We start from the raw sequence: 18,785 nt of genomic DNA, 5'->3' as shown, positions 1-18,785 counted from the left end.
TGGAGAATCAGCACTTCTCTGGTTGTTGTTTTGTCTCTGGGTTATAGTAGTGCACCCAAGTTTCATCTGTGGTCACAAACAAGTGCAAAACATCTTGTTCGTTTCTCCTAACATGTGTCGAGAGTTATGGCACCCTTCTTGCAGATAATTTTTTTCATTTCTAATTCTTCAGTTAAAATGTGATGTACCTTTCAGATGGCATCTGGCAAGCATGAGCAATTTCACGCACTTTCAATCGGCGATCCTCCATGACCATTTTGTGCACTTTTGCAATGATTTCTGGATTAGTGAAACATCTTTACCAAACACTTAGCGGATCATCATCTAAGCTCTCCCAACCAAATTTAAATTCATTTGCCCACTTGGCAACAGTTGAATATGAAGGAGCAGAGTCCCCCAGTGTATTTCGGAAATCAGCATGAATGTCCTTTGCTTTCATACCTTTCTTTACAAAGTACTTAATCACTGCCTGAATCTCAATTTTTTTTCTCGAATATCAATTTTTTTCCACCTTCACAAATCACTACATGGGAACAACAACAGAGCAATGTCACCACCACAGCTTTGTTCCAAGAGCACTGATGTGGCACGTCTTAACAGGCACCAGTCCAATGAATATCACGTGAACAACTCGTTGCGCTAGCGCTGACCTGTTGTGGTGATTCCGAGAACTTTTCAAACCACCCTCTTGCTAGTACAATGTCATAGTATGATCTTATAAACAATTACCAGTGTCTGACACTATGAAAAGTCAGTTTCAATCAATGTCAGAAATTGTTAGCCGAACTTTTCAGATGGCAACTGTGCCATCCCCTGGTAATTCAATAAATATTGAATGAAATACAGTGTAAAGTGTTATGCTAAACAAAGGCGTGTGACAGTGACAGAACATTGTTGAAAGTAATGTGGGCAGAGATTCTTATAAACCTTCTATTTTATGTTAACTTTTGTTCATTCTGATATGGCTGCTGTGCTTAGAGAGAGAGAGAGAGAGAGAGAGAGAGAGAGAGAGAGAGAGAGAGAACATCTCTGTATCAGAATATCTGATTAAATGATGGGATTATCATCTTGTTGAAGCTGTATGTATCTAGTAAGTGTATTTGATCCATTCAAATAATATATCAACTGTTAATTTCAAGTTGTTATGGTTTCCTTTACGTTCACTTCCTCCTGTGATACGGAATCAAAAGATAAGAATCTGTCTAGCTCTGCTGTTAAAGCATTGTTGGTTAGCGGACACTAGCACCATTACACCAGAACAACTTAATTTATAGTATTATGGACTTCACCTGATAAATAAAGAAGCTCTATTTATATTATTTAAGAGAGAAAGCTATACTGATGGTTTTTGATGAACAGAGTATTAACTGAAATAGTTTCTTTGATGAGAACATGTACTGCTCCAATTTGGGTAGTCTTGCCATGAAATAAATTTGTAAAATAATCTCTGAACATATCTATATGACAAGCTAATGAATTAATGACCCATTTGAAAGCATAACACGATATTTTCAGTCAAAGGCCAACACGTTTCCTATAAATTTATATGTAGTGCTGGTGGCTTCTCCCATAGCGCAAAAGTAGGACAAAGCATAGTTCTTAAAATGCACTGCGATTTAATAGTACTGGGCACGCGACTTACTTTCAAATAGTGTCACAACATATAAACAACTTTAAGGAATTTTCTTTACCTATGTAATGAATGGTTACTATTTTTTGCTGTTCCTAACTGTCCATTGCTACTAATACTTTATGCATAACATGACACAACCAATATTATCAAGCCAGGCAATGGCTGCATGTGTGAAATCGCATATTCTTGCAGAATAAACTATTTGTCAACATCAATAAAGAGAAAAGGGAAGCAGCCAGTAAACACTCTTCTTCCAGTATCATGACTATGATAAACACTACTAGGATTAAAAAGCAGCCTTCTTTCCCTTATGAAACTCATCAGGGAGAATGTATATTCTGCAGTGGATGTGAGGATTTCAAGTTCCTTAAACAGATATCTATAAGTGACTCTAGAGTGGACTCCACTCATGATACTTACGTCTCTTGTCTGCGCATATAGCACTTTTCTAGCTAGGGGCTGATCTCCCCAAAATAAGATTCCATACGCCATAATGGTATGAAAATAACCATCAACTGATTTAATATTTCCCACACTGCTATAAGAACAAACAATGCATAAATATGTTGCAGAACAGAGTTTTTTTTACACAGATCCCAAATGTCCAAGAATGCTCATATGAAATTGATGTACATTTCCTACTCATGGCGTGCACCATTTCACAGATAGCAAATGCATACAGTTCACAGGACCACTGAATCGGCCCCCTGGTGCGCTCTGGTGAGCCGCAAAGGAAACAGTATTATTTAAGCGATCACAAACAAGTGCTCAGCCTATACTGTACCCCCTATTACTGTTGTCCAGCCATTGTGTTCAGTACTATGCACAACCGGTGTCTTATTTGTTGCTCTATAGAGTTTGTTCCTGCTATAGCAAACCTGGCAACTAGTGAGGGTTATGTTTTCTCTGCCTGTTAGCGTCAGTGCGAAATCACCCAACAAACATCTTGATGGAAGAAGTACTCCAACATGTCACTGACCGGCAGCAAGCTTTCGCAGAACAGCAGCAGGCTCTCACCACTGATTGCAGTCAGGTGACCTCTGTGTGTTCACATCAGCTTACTCTCCCATCAGTGCAACTGTCGCCCTTTCCGGCATATGATGAAACAGCTGAAGATTGGGGCTCCTACAAGACATGGTTACACCAGCACTTCCAGGTTTCTTGTGTGATTGATGCAAACCTGATTAATGCTTCCTTTCTTTCCTGGCTTTTGCAGCACATTTATCAATCTTTGTGCCAACTTCCGCCTTTACAAGACCCAGCCAGCTTATCATTTGATAACATGTGCAAGCTTCTCTCAACTTATTACTGCAACAGAAAGCATGTCATTGCTACACGTGTAGAATTTTACTGTTGTCAGAAATGCCCAAACCAATCATACAAAGCCTAGACTGCAGAGTTACATGGGTTGAGCTGTCATCATAAATTTGTCTCTAGAACCAATTATGAATCTTATGCTGATCACATGGTGGGTGATGTTATTATTTGTCTGGCCCTGGATACGGAAGTCCACGAAAAAGCACTTCATCTGAGAATCTGATGCTTGTGGATGTGCTCAATTTAGCACAGTCCTTTGAAGTGTCGTAGGTCGCAGCCACACAGATTGCTGTGTGGGAGGAGGTATCTGAAGTTGCTCAGTCAACCCCTGTTAGGCACGCTGCAGGTGTTCAGGATGATGGGGAAACCGTTGCAGCAGTACAATCTTCTACTCAGTGTCACATGGGGCAGCAGTGGTTACGGCCACAGCACAACAGGCCGCATCACAGCAGCAGACGCTTGACCTGACCGCCCCCCTTTCTGTCTCGCCCATACTGCTTTATCCAACAGGCATGCTGCATGCCCTAAGTGTTGGGCTGTTTGCAACAAGGGTTAAAAGAAAGGCCAAATTGCATCAGTGTGTTGCTCCTCTTCAAACATAGTGAACACAGTGGTACCGATGGACATAAATTCTCTCTACAACAGCTGTCTCCCCAAACACATTGTTTACTGACTTGGTAGTTTTTAATAGACTGCTAAAAATGCAAGTTGTCACAGGAGTTGCAGTGACTTAAGTAAACACACAAACATGTGGACCTGGGCTCCCTCCCCTCACACAGGTATCAAGGAAGTTGGTTAGGTCAATAAACAACAGATTCCAATTCTAGGTCAATTTTCCACTCCTGTCTCTTACAAATACGTTGTCTGCCCTCTCACCTCCATTGTTGTAGATCACTCCCATACTGCAGATGTGTTTGGTTTAGATGTGTTTATCGCTTACAGTTTCTCCACTGTTGATGAGGTTAATTTATTGTCATATCATGTTCTGTATCAGCAATTGGAGTCCCTCTACTCTGAGTTTTCATTTCTGTTTCCCCTGGGCTTGGTAGTGCTACCAGTTTTCAGGCCTCATTACCACAAAACAGTCCACCCGCCCTTTTTGTTTGGGCACGACAGGTACCTGTCACACTGCGCAACTGTGTCAAGGCTGAATTGGGCCATCTGGTACCGCTCAATGTCATCCAGTCTATTTCTTCCAGCTAACAGGATACACCAATGGTCACTGAGAGACTAATGAGTCAGCTTCGCCTCTACGGTGACTTCAGTATCGCGATTAATGCACAGTCCATGTAAGATACATATCTTTTGCTCCACTCTGATGAGTTGCTTGCAAAATTATCAGGCACGCAATACGTTTCCCGAGATTTATTTGTTAGAAGCATACCTCCAGCTCCCCTTGGACGAGGCCACTAGGTGCCTTCTTGATGTCAATATACCATTCAGTCTATAGCAATATCAGCACCTGCCTTTTCACATCACTAGCGCATCCACAATTTTTCAGTTTTTTTTGTTGAAGGGCTGACAGTCTCTGTGTCCGGCTGCACGTCATTGTTTTGGGTTCTTCCACCAACAATTACCTTAGCAATCTCCAATCGCTGTTTTCTGTTATGCAGTCTGTGGGCATCAAGTGCAATCTTGACAAATCTCCATTTTTTCAGCCATCAATTGAGTACCCAGGTTTGAGGTTTCTCGAACAGGGGTCAAGCCATTGTGTCATCATTTCCCACCCCCCTAGAAGGGGTGATGTGCATGATTTCAGAGACTGTGCATCCACAAAGTGTACAGGCTCACTTATAGAGGCCACCTGGGTCAGCCCCCTGTTGTGCTCTGGTTACTTGTCAAGTAAACAGTTTCATTTACGCGATTGCAAACAAGTGCTCGGCCTGTTCTCTACCCCATATTACCGTTGTCCAGTCAATGTGTTCGGTGCCACCCACAATCTGTATCTTACGTGTTGCTCTACAAAGTACTATGTCCCATAAATCGTGTTTGTTCTTGCTTTGGCTTATATGTCAAAGGGACTTGTAATGCACCCTCCAGCTGTGTAAGGTATTTAGAGTTCAGTGACACGCTTGGGGAAGCAAGTGACAAGTCCCCTAGTTTTTAGAGCCAACACACAATGCTTCACGAGTATGAAACAGCAATTGACGAAATTACCACTTTTTGCAGATGACGGTAGTGATGTAATCAATCCAGGCATACATACAGCAACAGAAGAAATGGTAAACAAGGTTCTTAAAAGTATTATTGATTGGTTTTCTCATAATTTTCTCACCCTCAATTTTAAAAAGACACAACCTACTTATTTCAGATCATGTAGGGGTACTAAACAAATGATATTTGTTAACACTTTGTGAGGAAATAATAAAAAGGGTAGAAATTCAAATTCTTAGGTGACCATAGTGACAAGAATTTAAATTGGAAAACGAATATTTTGGAACTCCAAAAACAACTTAGTTTAGCAACATTTGCACTGCGAATTATTGCGAATCTTGGGGAGAGACAAATTGGTAGGTTGACATGTTTTGCATATGTTCATTTGATAATGTCATATGGAATATTGTTCTGGGGTAACTCATTTTAAGAAAGGAAGTCTTTGTTGCTTAAAAACATGCTGTAAGAATAATATGTGGCATTCACCCACGATCACCTTGTAGACAACTGTTTAAGGAGTTGGGCATTCTGATTACTGTTTCATAGCTTAACTTAAAAAATTCCTTCATGAAGTCTGTTGTACATAATCCACTGCAGTTCAAAAGGTACAATGATCTACATAATTGCAATAACAGAAGAAAAAATGACATTCGTTACCCCACATCAAGGTTGTTGTCTTTAGCACAAAGAGATTTGCACAACACCGCAGTAAAAATTTTTGATAATTTACCAAGTAATATAAAATGTCTGACAGACAACAAAGCAAAATTTGTAAACAAACTCAAAAAGTTTTTCCTTGACAACATCTTTTATTCCATACAAGAATTGTAGGTAGGTAGGTAGGAATTACTAATTCACATCTGTATATTTAATAACAATAATAATAATAATAACAATAATCATAACAGATCAAAATCATAATAATAATAATAATAAAACAAAAAGCTTATGTATTTTTCAGCATTTGGCCATATTTATACTTGTGATATGAATGTAAAATGGCTCCTTTTACATCATTACAATTTATCATACGAATGACCCATGGAACATGAAACTACTAACTAATTAACTAACAGACCAGGTTCAATGTATACCTTGGACAAACTGCCTCCAGATCTCTGAAACTGAGAAAGAAATCACTCTCTCCCAACATTCTCTTTATGATTCCAGAATGTGGGCTCCTGCATATTGCTAACAAGTTTCCTGGGCCACTTAATTAACGCAAGTTAACAGCACCCCCATCCTAGCTAAATATCCTTGTGATTGACCTTCATACTATAGTGGGGTGAATAAGAGGTAAAAGTCTAGATCAGAGCCAGTGGTGTACTCAAGTGTTGCATGCACTAATGATGTTGGCATTGGTTTCACGAACTCTCAACAAAAGTGTAATGCTCCAACTTAACCATAAGGGCATAGTCCATTATGATCTTGGAAAAAAGGAGTCAAATATTTGTGACAATGATGATTTAAAATTTAACTGTGGTGCATTTCACTCACAGCAATAAGCTGTGCTATTAGGTCCCAGCCAAACCATGATCTCATAATTCATGTCATATTCGTGGTGAAAAACAGTCAAATATTTTTGACAACAGCAAAGAAGAGAATGGTTTCTGTTTCAGCGCTAGAAATTCATTTTCTTGCCTTTCATTGGTTCCATGAAAGTAACATCCCAATGGCTCGGCAAAACTGGCAGGTTACCACCCTATCACGCAAAAATAGTCTGAATTCATTAACTCCTATCCCACCCATCTCCTACTTTCTCCAGTTACTGTACATTTTTTTGCTCTTCCAACAAGAAAGACTGTAAATGTTTCCAGTGATGGTTTAGAGCTGCTGACTGTCGTCAACTTATTCATAATTGCAGAGTAATGTTCCTCAGTCAGTCATGATATTGAATATCTTTTAAAGTGACACAATTACTATGAGATTGTGGCTATCACATTGGTAACATGATTCACCATGTTCCACACACTGTTGTGCTGTCCCAAAATGACCAGCTGTCTATGTAGCATCCAATGTGCTTTACCAACCATCCATCGATACAATGCCCTTTTAGACACCGAGTTTTCAGCTAAATAAATCCATATTGGGAAGTGGTCACTTGAATGCATACTGGTATCACCTTTACACAAGATATACAACCAGGTGAGCAAAAGAAGAGGTCAAAAGCTGAAAGCAATGGTGTTATATGGGTCATTCCATGTCAGTTCAACCAGGGGCTCCAGCTCATAGTCTCAGATTTAACTGAAATTCAATACACCAATTCTACCACATGTGGAACACTCGTGTACAAAGTATTAGTTTCCCCTGCCAATTAGTTCCAGAATTATGATTTGTGAAAGAAAGTGGCGTGACCCGGAAATTGCAGCCCGCATCTGGCAATCTATCTTTATACCCAACTTCAGGTCTTAATAACTTTGGAACTATTCCACACAGTCCAGTGAAATTTTTACAACCCAGTAACATCCATTTAGAGAACACACTCCATGAATCAAAACACCAACAACATATTTCTGAGGGAAAATAAAAAATTCCAGAATGTGACTAAAAAAAATGTAATATTTTAAAAAGTACATATTGCAGGTGCCCTCTACGCCAAATATAATTCACTCAAAAAGGGTATAAATTTTTTTTGTCGTAAGCTTAATGTGGCCTAAACACACACATAACTCATCTTGCCCATATCAGTCACACAAACAGATTTACACGCACACGAAAATACAACAATTTGAAAAATTACCTGAAAAACATGGATTTTCTAAGTATGGTAGCACGAAAGGGACAAGTGATATCCAAGCCAAATTTCAAACACTGCATATGTAGACCATAATATAATACGTGGCAAAATTTCAATTTGTTATTGCAAGGCATTTGTGTACAATAAAAGTTGACAGATGTATTTGGTGATGTGGCCATTGTTCCACAACACAATTTTGTAAAAACATATCGTAAACTGTTCTGCCTCTTCCTATCCTCTCCCACAACTGTTTAATCACTAAGCAACAACATACAGACAGATTAATACAACCTATCATTAATGTTTACTGCATCTTAACTGCTAAACACCAGTCAATTGTGCTTCGAACAGAAGTTCTCCCACACTTTAGTTACTGTACTCCGTACACTGAGTGGCAAATTGTACTATCTTCCTGACATTGTGGTAGGAACTGGAACTGTCATAAGAATATGTTCAAAAGGAATCCAACACCTGTCTGCCAAATGTGGCCAATGAAATGATCTTGCTGGTGCCATGATGTTCACAAATACATCACCTTCTGCTTCACAGCACTCTGCAACACATCCTAAGTACCATTTGTCATCATAAACAGCAATAACACAGCAACCTGGTTGTATGTTGCTGCTTTTGCTTCTGAATCCTGAGTCAGACACACTGTGAAGAGACACGTTGTGCATGAACATATAGTTATAACCGGACAGTCTGCTCATCTGCACATTGTCAGAGTCCGCTGGAGAGAAGTGATGATGGCTCCTTGTTCCTGCAACAGGTTTAACATGTTCTAGTCTGCTTTTTAGCAACTCTTCGACCGATTTCGCCTCATCTTTCGAAACATAGAATGATTGTATGCCAGAGATATTTTTCTGTACCCAGGTAAATAATTGAAGAGGTGTTAAAATGTGACCTTCTGTAGGGTGCTGCAGACTAGCTCATGATGCCATGCGCTTAATGGTAGCACCAATACCATCACATACATTTTTACCATGACTTGTTGGGAAAAAGTTCCATTCTGCGTGAATCTGAATATCAAGGTAATGCATGCATAAATTTTTGAGACTTTTTACTCTTTTTGTACTGGCCAGCTGCCCCATCACTGAAGTATTTCGCAAAATGTATGCGAGGCAGCTTGTTTTTCACATATGCCATGACAGTGCGAATGTGGGCACGAACTGCAATGGCATCATGAATTAAACAGTCACTAAAAACGCACAGGTTCATGACAGACACATCACCTGATTCACCTCTACAGTAAAACGCAAATGGCTGGAGAGTTGCTTGACTGTTGTCCCAATGATATCCTTGGATGGCATCTTGAACTATAAATGCATAATTTTCAGAAAAGTCTAGTATTACTATAATTTCATCTTGTTTCAAATTATCCTTACAAAACTGGAGATAAGCCGATTGTGCTGTTGCTGTGAAGCTATGTGTGGTCAGTTTGTCCGTTTTTTGATAACACATTTCAACAAAATCTTCCACAGTACTTTGCTTTGTTTCAAGACTTGTGCAATCCATGTGTGTCCATTGTTTATAAGAAACAAGTCCATTGCCATCCATAAGGAGTTCACCATATAGTTTGTTATTCATGTGTTCTACAAGATTTGCCTTACCAGGACACTTTTCACACCTGTGTATCATGCACTGGTACGAGCTGATGTCACACACTAGCAGCTTCATTGCACCTTTGTAATCCAGACCAGAATCCTTTATAGCAGCAAACATCAGCTTAGCATTTTGATGGGTCTCACATACACAAACATTGTGTGTGCCCCTTGCATTTACAGGCACAACCCATTTTGGCTGAAGACTGGAAAACGATGATAAACCTACTTTGGTATTGGGATACTTTTCCTTGAATTCTACATATAGTTCTGATATGTTGCATAGCAACAGTCTTTTTTGCATCTGTACACATACATTTCCCATTTTCACCATTACATAGTCTTTTTTTTTCAGGCATTATTCGGCTGTAGTCATTATTTTCATAAAACTCCAACACTAGCACCTTTATTTCTGAACTCAATTGCTTACCCTGAGACTGCTGAAGTTGTGGAAGCACTCCTTGGGTTGCTTTTATTTTCCTAGCTTGCTTTAAGCATATATGTTGTTGTTATCTTCAGTCCTGAGACTGGTTTGATGCAGCTCTCCATGCTACTCAATCCTGTGCAAGCTTCTTCATCTCCCAGTACTTACTGCAACCTACATCCTTCTGAATCTGCTTAGTGTATTCATTTCTTGGCCTCCCTCTACGATTTTTACCCTCCACGCTGCCCTCCAAAGGTAAATTTGTAACCCCTTGATGCCTCAGAACATGTCCTACCAACCGGTCTCTTTTTCTTGTCAGGTTGAGCCACAAACTCCTCTTCTCCCCAGTTCTATTCAATACCTCCTCGTTAGTTATGTGATCTACCCATCTAATCTTCAGCATTCTTCTGTAGCACCACATTTCGAAAGCTTCTATTCTCTTCTTGTCCAAACTATTTATCGTCCATGTTTCACTTCCATGCATGGCTACACTCCATACAAATACTTTCAGAAACGACTTTCTGACACTTAAATCTATACTCGATGTTAACAAATTTCTCTTCTTCAGAAACGCTTTCCTTGCCATTGCCAGTCTACATTTTATATCCTCTCTACTTCGACCATCATCAGTTATTTTGCTCCCCAAATAGCAAAATTCCTTTACTACTTTAAGTGTCTCATTTCCTAATCTAATTCCCTCAGCATCACCCGACTTAATTCGACTACATTCCATTATCCTCGTTTTGCTTTTGATGATGTTCATCTTATATCCTCCTTTCAAGACACTCTCCATTCCATTCAACTGCTCTTCCAAGTCCTTTGCTGTCTCTGACAGAATTACAATGTCATCGGCGAACCTCAACATTTTTAGTTCTCTTCCATGGACTTTAATGACTACACCGAATTTTTCTTTTGTTTCCTTTACTGCTTGCTCAATATACTGATTGAATAACATCGGGGACAGGCTACAACCCTGTCTCACTCCCTTCCCAACCACTGCTTCCCTTTCATGTCCTTCGACTCTTATAACTGCCATCTGGTTTCTGTACAAATTGTAAATAGCCTTTCGCTCCCTGTATTTTACCCCTGCCACCTTTAGAATCTGAAAGAGAGTATTCCACTCAACATTGTCAAAAGCTTTCTCTAAGTCTACAAATGCTAGAAACATAGGTTTGCCTTTCCTTAATCTTTCTTCTAAGATAAGTCGTAAGGTCAGTATTGCCTCACGTTTTCCAACATTTGTACAGAATCCAAACTGATCTTCCCCGAGGTCGGTTTCTAAAAGTTTTTCCATTCGTCTGTTAAGAACAGCGTTAGTATTTTGCAGCCGTGACTTATTAAACTGATACTTCGGTAATTTTCACATCTGTCAACACCTGCTTTCTTTGGGATTGGAATTATTATATTCTTCTTGAAGTCTGAGGGTATTTCGCCTGTCTCATACATTTTGCTCACCAGATGGTAGAATTTTGTCATGACTGGCTCTCCCAAGGCTGTCAGTAGTTCTAATGGAATGTTGTCTACTCCCGGGGCCTAGTTTCGACTCAGGTCTTTCAGTGTTCTGTCAAACTCTTCACGCAGTATCGTATCTCCCATTTTTCATCTTCATCTACAACCATATATGTAGAAACATTGAATTCCTTTACAGTGTAGTCAACAGACCAGCTGGAAAGTGCAAGGGAAAGAATTGCTACTTTTTTCTGGCGTGTGGATATGGCACATTTTTCTTTCATATCTGCACAATTTTGTCTAAATCAGAGCATTTCTGGCACAATTTCTGTTCCTTTGGAACAGATAGTTCTTCCTCTTCCACCATTAGTGTGTCAGCATTTTGTGTTTTAACTCCATTTGAGGTTCTCGTAGTTTTCTTCTACCACAGCTGGGCCTGTCTCTTTTCCCAACTTTGTGTGTCTTCATGGGAGACAAACCAAGAGCAGTCACTGAAGTATTTAATTACTCATCCGCTGTGGTTGTAGGTGGCTGATACTCTTCGTCACTGTCATGTAAATTATCAGAATATTCTTCATTTTTTAGCAGTATAACACACCTGCAATATAACTTTTATCCTGGTTTCATGTTAAGTCCCATGCACTGATTCACTTTCAATACTGATTTTATATCAATTTCTCTGAGGCTACACTTCACAGTCTTCTTATGAATCCAAAATGGATCAAAACAACTTCTTTGTAGGAAAGAATACTTATCCAGAAACACTTTCATATGATGATAACAAACACTAAAGTTTCCTGGAATTGTACTTCTTGTGCCCACAGGGTGTATCCTGGATCTACATAGCAACAAATCTTGGTCCGATTCATCCAGATCATACATTACAAAGTGGATGCCACATTTTGTTCCATATGTTGTTTTACGACATTCAGATGCTTGTGCTCTACCAATACTGCAACTTGTTTGAACAAAAGCACCACTAGTACACTCTTCTGCCTCCATACTGACTTTCCACAACAGTACTAACCAGTCTGAACTAGAATCTTAAAAACATGAGTAACATGTAATTGTTGCTTGTTTCCTTTGTTGTTCCTGCCTAACATTGACTCATTCTGTCCCTGAAAACTTCCATTGTTTAACTTTCTGGTGCCTAATAGTTCCAAACAATTGCTGCAGCTTTATCTGAAATAAGCTATCTGCATCATCACTATTACTTGCTAAATCGTGTTAAAAGAAACGTAACCAAATACATCTCTGTCAACTTTTATTGTACACAAATGCCTTGCAATAACAAGTTGAAATTTTGCCACACATTATAATACAGTCTACATATGCAGTGTTTGAAATTTGGCTTGGATATCGCTTGCCCCTTCTGTGCTACCACACTTAGAAAATCCATGTTTTTCAGGTAATTTTTCAAATTGCTGTATTTTCATGTGCATGTAACTCTGTTTGTGTGACTGGTATGGGCAAGATGAGTTCTATATGTGTTTAAGCCACGTTAAGCTTACCACAAAAAAATGAATACCCTTTTTGAGTGAATTATACTTGGCATAGAGGGCACCTACAATACGTACCTTTTAACATATTTCATTTTTTTAATCACATTTTGGAAAATTTTATTTTCCCTCAGAAATATGTTGTTGGTGTTTTGATTCATAGAATGTGTTCTCTAAGTGCATGTTACTGGGTTGTAAAAATTTCACTGGACTGTGTGGAATAGTTCCAAAGTTATTAAGACCTGAAGTTGAGTCTAAAGATAGATTGCCAGATGCGGGTTGCAATTTCCGGGTCACGCCACTTTCTTTCACAAGTCATAATTCTGGAACTAATTGGCAGGGGAAACTAATACTTTGTACACGAGTGTTCCACACTTGGTACCATTGGTGCGCTAAATTTTAGCCAAATCTGAGACTATCAGCTGGAACATTTAATCAAATTGGTTGAATTGACATGGAATGACCCATAGGTGTCCTGCACAAAAAACAGTGCTCTGTAGCTCACCCCCAAGAATAAGTGTTCAAAGTCCCACAGCATTTATATCTTAAGGAATTACAATATGACAAGTTAAGTTGTCTATTTCTCTTGAGCATGATTCATATTCCATGACCAGCTACTGTTCTTAACTGATAAATAGGTCTGGTGAGAGTGCACGGGTTCCGTAACATACATATTCTACAGGCAGTTCCTGTAATTTAGTGATGAATACGTTTGGCACGAAGTGAATTATTTGGCACAATACAGCCCATATTCATCCACATCATCGGATCATCATCTGTGCAGCTTACAGCTCACATTGTGCGGGTGAAATGCAATTTCTTAGACTGATTACCATAGATGTTAAGTCCCATAGTGCTCAGAGCCATTTGAACCATTTTTGCAATTTCTTAATTCAGTCTCCTTGGGGTTTCTTTGGGCAAAGAATTTTTTCCTCCCGCAAAGATGTTTTTATTCTCAAAAACAATGAATCCTTTCATATTCCACAAAATTTTGTCATGATTTTAGCAGACTGTTTTATCTTCAGTCAAGTCTTGATGATAAGCCACGTTGGTGGAAAGAGCTCTCTCAGAAACAGAGTTCCTTAGTTGTATGTGAGGCCCCATTTCTGGCCTAGCTGATTTAGGATTTTTATACAGGCACAGAGCTTTTCTTCATCTAAGATTGCTCCTTTTTGTCTGTCTTTGCAAATGTGAGTATAGACAGAGAGAAAAATGCCTCCATATGATGAAAATTTCTAACCAAATGCTTTTGGCCCTTGTTCTTGTCTCTGGTTTTATTGATGGCTCCTACAAATATATTCACTGGTATTTGTGAGCATTACTTTTCAGTATATCTGGTATTTGCAGCAATGCTACCCTGTGTACGTACTGCATTGTGTACTTTTGGAATAGCTCCAAAGGCACAATACACACAACTGTGGGTCCCTCCACGTAGAGCGAGTAAGAACAACCCACGTTCAAAGGCATGTGAGCTACATTGGTGCCATACTTCATAAACTACTCCCAACACATACAAGAGGTTGGAGAACTTTTAGATTAAAGCTAAAAACCGCCTCTACTTCAGAATTGTTTCTACGCTGTAGGTCAATTTCTGCCGTTGGTTTTCCATTTAATCTTTTTCTGACAAAGTTCCAACACATCATTTCAGTGAAGGGAATCAGTTACAAGAATGGGTGCAAAGGAAGTAATGTTGGTATGTGTTCATATGTTTATCTTTTTCGCAAAAAGTTACAAGAATAGCTTCAAAGGAAGTAACGTTGGTATGTGTTCATGTGTTCATCTTTTTCGCAACAAAGTTCCATACGCCAGTAACATTAGTTCTATTCCTGCATGATGTAAGCTAGCTGTAGGCTCTAATGTTTGTAGTTAAATTGAAGGTTTGCTCTCCAAATAAAATACAGAGCAGTGGTGCAGTGTTCTGGCACTGGACTCTCATTCAGGGGAATGAGTTTCAAACTCCCATCTAGCTTTCCTGACTTGGGTTTTCAATGGTTCCCTGAAGCAGCACAAGTGGAGCCTGGGAAGCTTTCACCGAAAAGACCACAGCCGACTTCTGTCCCATCCCCGCCTAATCCAATACAAGTTTGTACAAGTTTTGTATACACCAATGAGCCAAAACATTATAGCAACTGCCCACTACAAGTGTGAATGCCACATAGTGGCAGGTGACACACTAAGTAAAATATATAAGGGAAGCAGAGACGAATGGAGAAGCAGTCTAGCGACAATATGGTCACAAACAATGAAATCCAATGACATAAACGACTTTCAAAAAAAGGGCAAATTGTTATGACACAGCACTTTAGAACAAACATCTTTGAAACAGTGAAGATGGTCACCTCTTCGCATGATACTGTTGTGACCATTTCTCTAAACAGGTTAAACATTGATGAAACCACAAGTATGTGTACACAGTAAAATATGAGGTTCTGCAGTAGACAACCCCCTATGTGTTCCCATGTTGACCCAATGTAATCATCAATTAAGTTTGCAATGGGCATGGGATCATCAAGATTGGACTGTAGGTCAATGAAAACACATAACCTGGTTGGATGAATCAAGTTTCTTGTTATACCAAGTCACAAGATGAGAACACTATTGAGTGCCACCTGCATCCCTTCGTGCTTTTTGTCTTCCCTGATGGTGATGACATCTGCTATCAGATAACTGTCCTTCTCACAAGGCAAGAATCACACTAAAGTGGTTTGAGGAACACGACAGAGAATTCATGCAGATGTCTTGGCCACCAACATCATCTGAACTGAAACCAATGGAATGCATCAGATCTGTGCTCACAAATTGCCGTGATTTATTGGAATTAAATGACATCTGGCATCACATACATCCGGAATACTACCAAAAACTTGTTGAATCCATGCCATGCCAAATTACTGATTCATTGTGTTCCAAAGGAGGTCCAACAGCCTATTAATCAAGGGTCGTAATATTTTGGCTCAGCAGTATATGTGTACAATATACCTGTAATGTATCTGACACATCCGGGTACTATTGTGATTAATGATCAAAGCAAAATAAATAAAATAAAACATTCACATTTTTTAAGATATATGGAAATTATATAGCAACCACTATGGGCTATATTACTTTACACGCCATCTTTGATTCATCACAAAATCCTAAAATCCTACTGCTAACCCCAGCTTCTTTTCATTCCCTCTTTGGCAGACACATCTGGAATCTATTCTTCACACCTAGTAGACCAGTTGCCAAGGCATGTCATCCAAACCAGCAATGAAGATTCTGACAATTCCAGCTTGTATACACCTATTCCACATTTTCTACAAGTTGCCATTTCATTTCCCTTGCTGATGAAAAATAAGTCATTCTATTAGAGCACCTTTGAATTATGTTAAAACAGTCTGTAGTTTTTGTGGACAGCACTGGATACCTGTCTTTCTTGTCCTTATAACTGAACATGTGTTATATGCCCAACACAAACAGGTCAACCCCCTCCAATCACTGTCATTTTGGTGAGTGTGCCCAGTACTGTCCCAATAAGCATGACTGGAAATATAAGCAATTTTCTAGGCGTCACTGAGATTGCTCACTATCGGCAAGTTACCAAACTCGCTGGTGTGCCAACAATCTTGATGCTGAGGCTGGCCCAGATCCCTATTCTCTAAAACGCTAAATATCCCACCGCAGTTAAAAAAGTGGTTGCTGAAGCACATAAATACTGTACAATTACAGAAGACTGTCCCACACCTAGTTGACACACTACGAACTTCAAGGAACTTGAACCCTGCCAGAGGCAACTTAACACCCTGATATGTTCAGAATAATGTATTGCCGAGAGCATATGAATCTTAATAATGCTCTTGGTGCATCAAAAAAGTCCCCCTCCCCCCCCCCCCCCCAGAAAAATTGAATGGTATGATACGCACAGTTCAAACAATTTGTCCTAGTACATTCACTCCCACATAGTGCCTAACGTCACGCTGTCTGAAACAGAACAAAATTTGCCCAGAAAGCTACAAGAAACACATAAAATCAGTTGGAGAAAACCATCTCTATACGAGACGTAAACCGTACTTCTAACAAGAGGTCAAAAATTAATTCACACAGCTGGAGCGCGGATTATTACAGCCTTGCACGGAAAAAATTATAGGTCTAATTACAAGTCTTTTGCTGTACGTCGATACAAAAAGAAATCTTAATCATCTATTACATTCGAACACACTATGTGGGCACGTCGTAAAACAGTGCAAGTGTGTAGCCCATTCTTTACATTTTGTGTGCATAGACCTAATATTGCTACCTCTTAATAACACGCCTGGTGATATTGTTGCCATACATTCCCTAGTCTTAAACAAACAAATGACTGACATAAAACTTGACAATACTCACTTGCATATCTGTTTAATTTTCTTAAGCTTTGATTCGTCCAATGTTTTCTGGCCACTGTGGGTTAATATTTCAACATTCTCGGCCAACTGTCCACACATATCACTGTCCAAGCGTTCTGCCATTGCACATATAATTTTGTTAATAACTATTAATGTTAGGCGCTTTCGTTTCTAATTATCTGACTGCTTGGTCATGGTTTTCTTTTAAGCAGGTTCCACTCGATTTGACTTATCTGTGACGTAATCTGAAAAATTGAGCACTCTTGAAGGTGTACTCATCCAGCAATTCCGTGCATATATGCAACGGCAATGTTGTAGTTGACAGTTCTTATACACATCTCAAATACAGAAAACTTGACTCTACGGTGGAACGAAACCGCACTTATTCGTCTCCTTCTCAAAATGCGAAACAGCCATAAATTATATATACATACATTGACAAAAAACCAACGATCAGTTTCGCCCACTGTTGAGCATGGAATTTACAAGAATGTCCTTTATGGATACATAACAAACAACGAAACAGTTATGGCAGGCACTTGTTTGATGTTTTGATAGCCAGGAAATATATTGTTGTCATTTGCTACGCGAAAAAAAGAATCATGATATATCTTGAGGTCGATTCACACAGAACGGAACGGAATACACCGTCACCATTAAAGTGGCGTATTCACACTAGAAATAAGTGAACTGAACGTAAGAATATATCACAGTTATGGAACTAGTAATGATAAAGTTTATTAATAGCCCATAGAACGGATGCTCTTCATCAGTTTTGCATGGTAAACTGCTGAGAAGTGAAACATTTCAAAACATCGACATTTCTTTGCTAAAGCAAATATGCACATTCACAAACGTCAAACAATATTTATAAGGGAATACAAACAGCCAATCGTTTACCCTATCCATTGTGTTTCCCTACATAGCATATTATGACAGAAACGACACTTTTATACTGCAGTTTTTTCACCTAAACAGGTTATTTGACGAATTGTGTTCTGTTAGTGTAAAATCTAAATTATTTTTCGCTTTCAGGTATGTGGTGCACGCAGTGTTTCCTACTGGCTAACGTGGTTGACATGCTGTGGATCGCCATTTGAAGCCCAACCACCCGCAGTTATTTGTTATTTGGAATTTATCATTTCTGGGAGATTCGTGAAATATGTTTATAATGTTTGTATATTCTGGAATATTCGATGTTCGTATAAATACAGCATTCTGTATATTCAGTGTCTGTATAAATCACTGACGACCCTGCTTTTGAGTTTCGACTTGTGGTTAGGATGTGACATTGTTTAAAATGTGCTTCATCATCGGGATTCCAATTAAGCAACGTAAAAGCCGCCGCCTACATGGACAGGAACCGAAATACAAGCAGTACATCGTTCCTACGATCTGTATATTCAGGAAACCAATGGATTCCTAGTTAACAGTAAGTCAGCTGCATCTCAGGCCTCAATCAGTGTTTTCTGGAGATGCTTGTCATGACCCAACGAAATGACTGAAAAAAATTCAATCTAATTGTCAAATACAACAGGTGGAATGACATGATATGTTTGCAAATGTGTACTTTTAATTGGACGGCAAGCCTAGCAATGGTTTAC

General features: G+C 39.2%; 1 protein-coding gene across 3 annotated transcripts in view; it reads right to left on the bottom strand.

Moving 5' to 3' along the window:
* LOC124607388 (UV-stimulated scaffold protein A-like) overlaps positions 1-17,886 on the bottom strand; it is a 126,924-nt gene extending 109,038 nt beyond the window's left edge. The window contains exons 1-3 of one of the 3 annotated variants that reach the window (XM_047139705.1): positions 17,616-17,886; positions 17,183-17,426; positions 5,591-5,719 (exon numbers count right to left, since the gene is read on the bottom strand). In XM_047139705.1, coding sequence (XP_046995661.1) covers positions 5,591-5,719; positions 17,183-17,304 — 251 coding nt within the window. In that variant the 5' untranslated portion in view covers positions 17,305-17,426; positions 17,616-17,886. Of the gene's footprint in view, positions 1-5,590; positions 5,720-17,182 lie in introns of all 3 variants that reach the window. The other 2 variants (XM_047139704.1, XM_047139706.1) reach the window with 2 other exon arrangements.
* Positions 17,887-18,785: the final 899 nt, after the last annotated feature.

This window comes from Schistocerca americana, chromosome 3 (genome assembly GCF_021461395.2).
Source record: "Schistocerca americana isolate TAMUIC-IGC-003095 chromosome 3, iqSchAmer2.1, whole genome shotgun sequence".
NCBI lineage: Eukaryota > Metazoa > Arthropoda > Insecta > Orthoptera > Acrididae > Schistocerca > Schistocerca americana.
The sequence above is the reverse complement of the archived record's forward strand: the minus strand, read 5'-3'. Positions and strand labels throughout refer to the sequence as shown.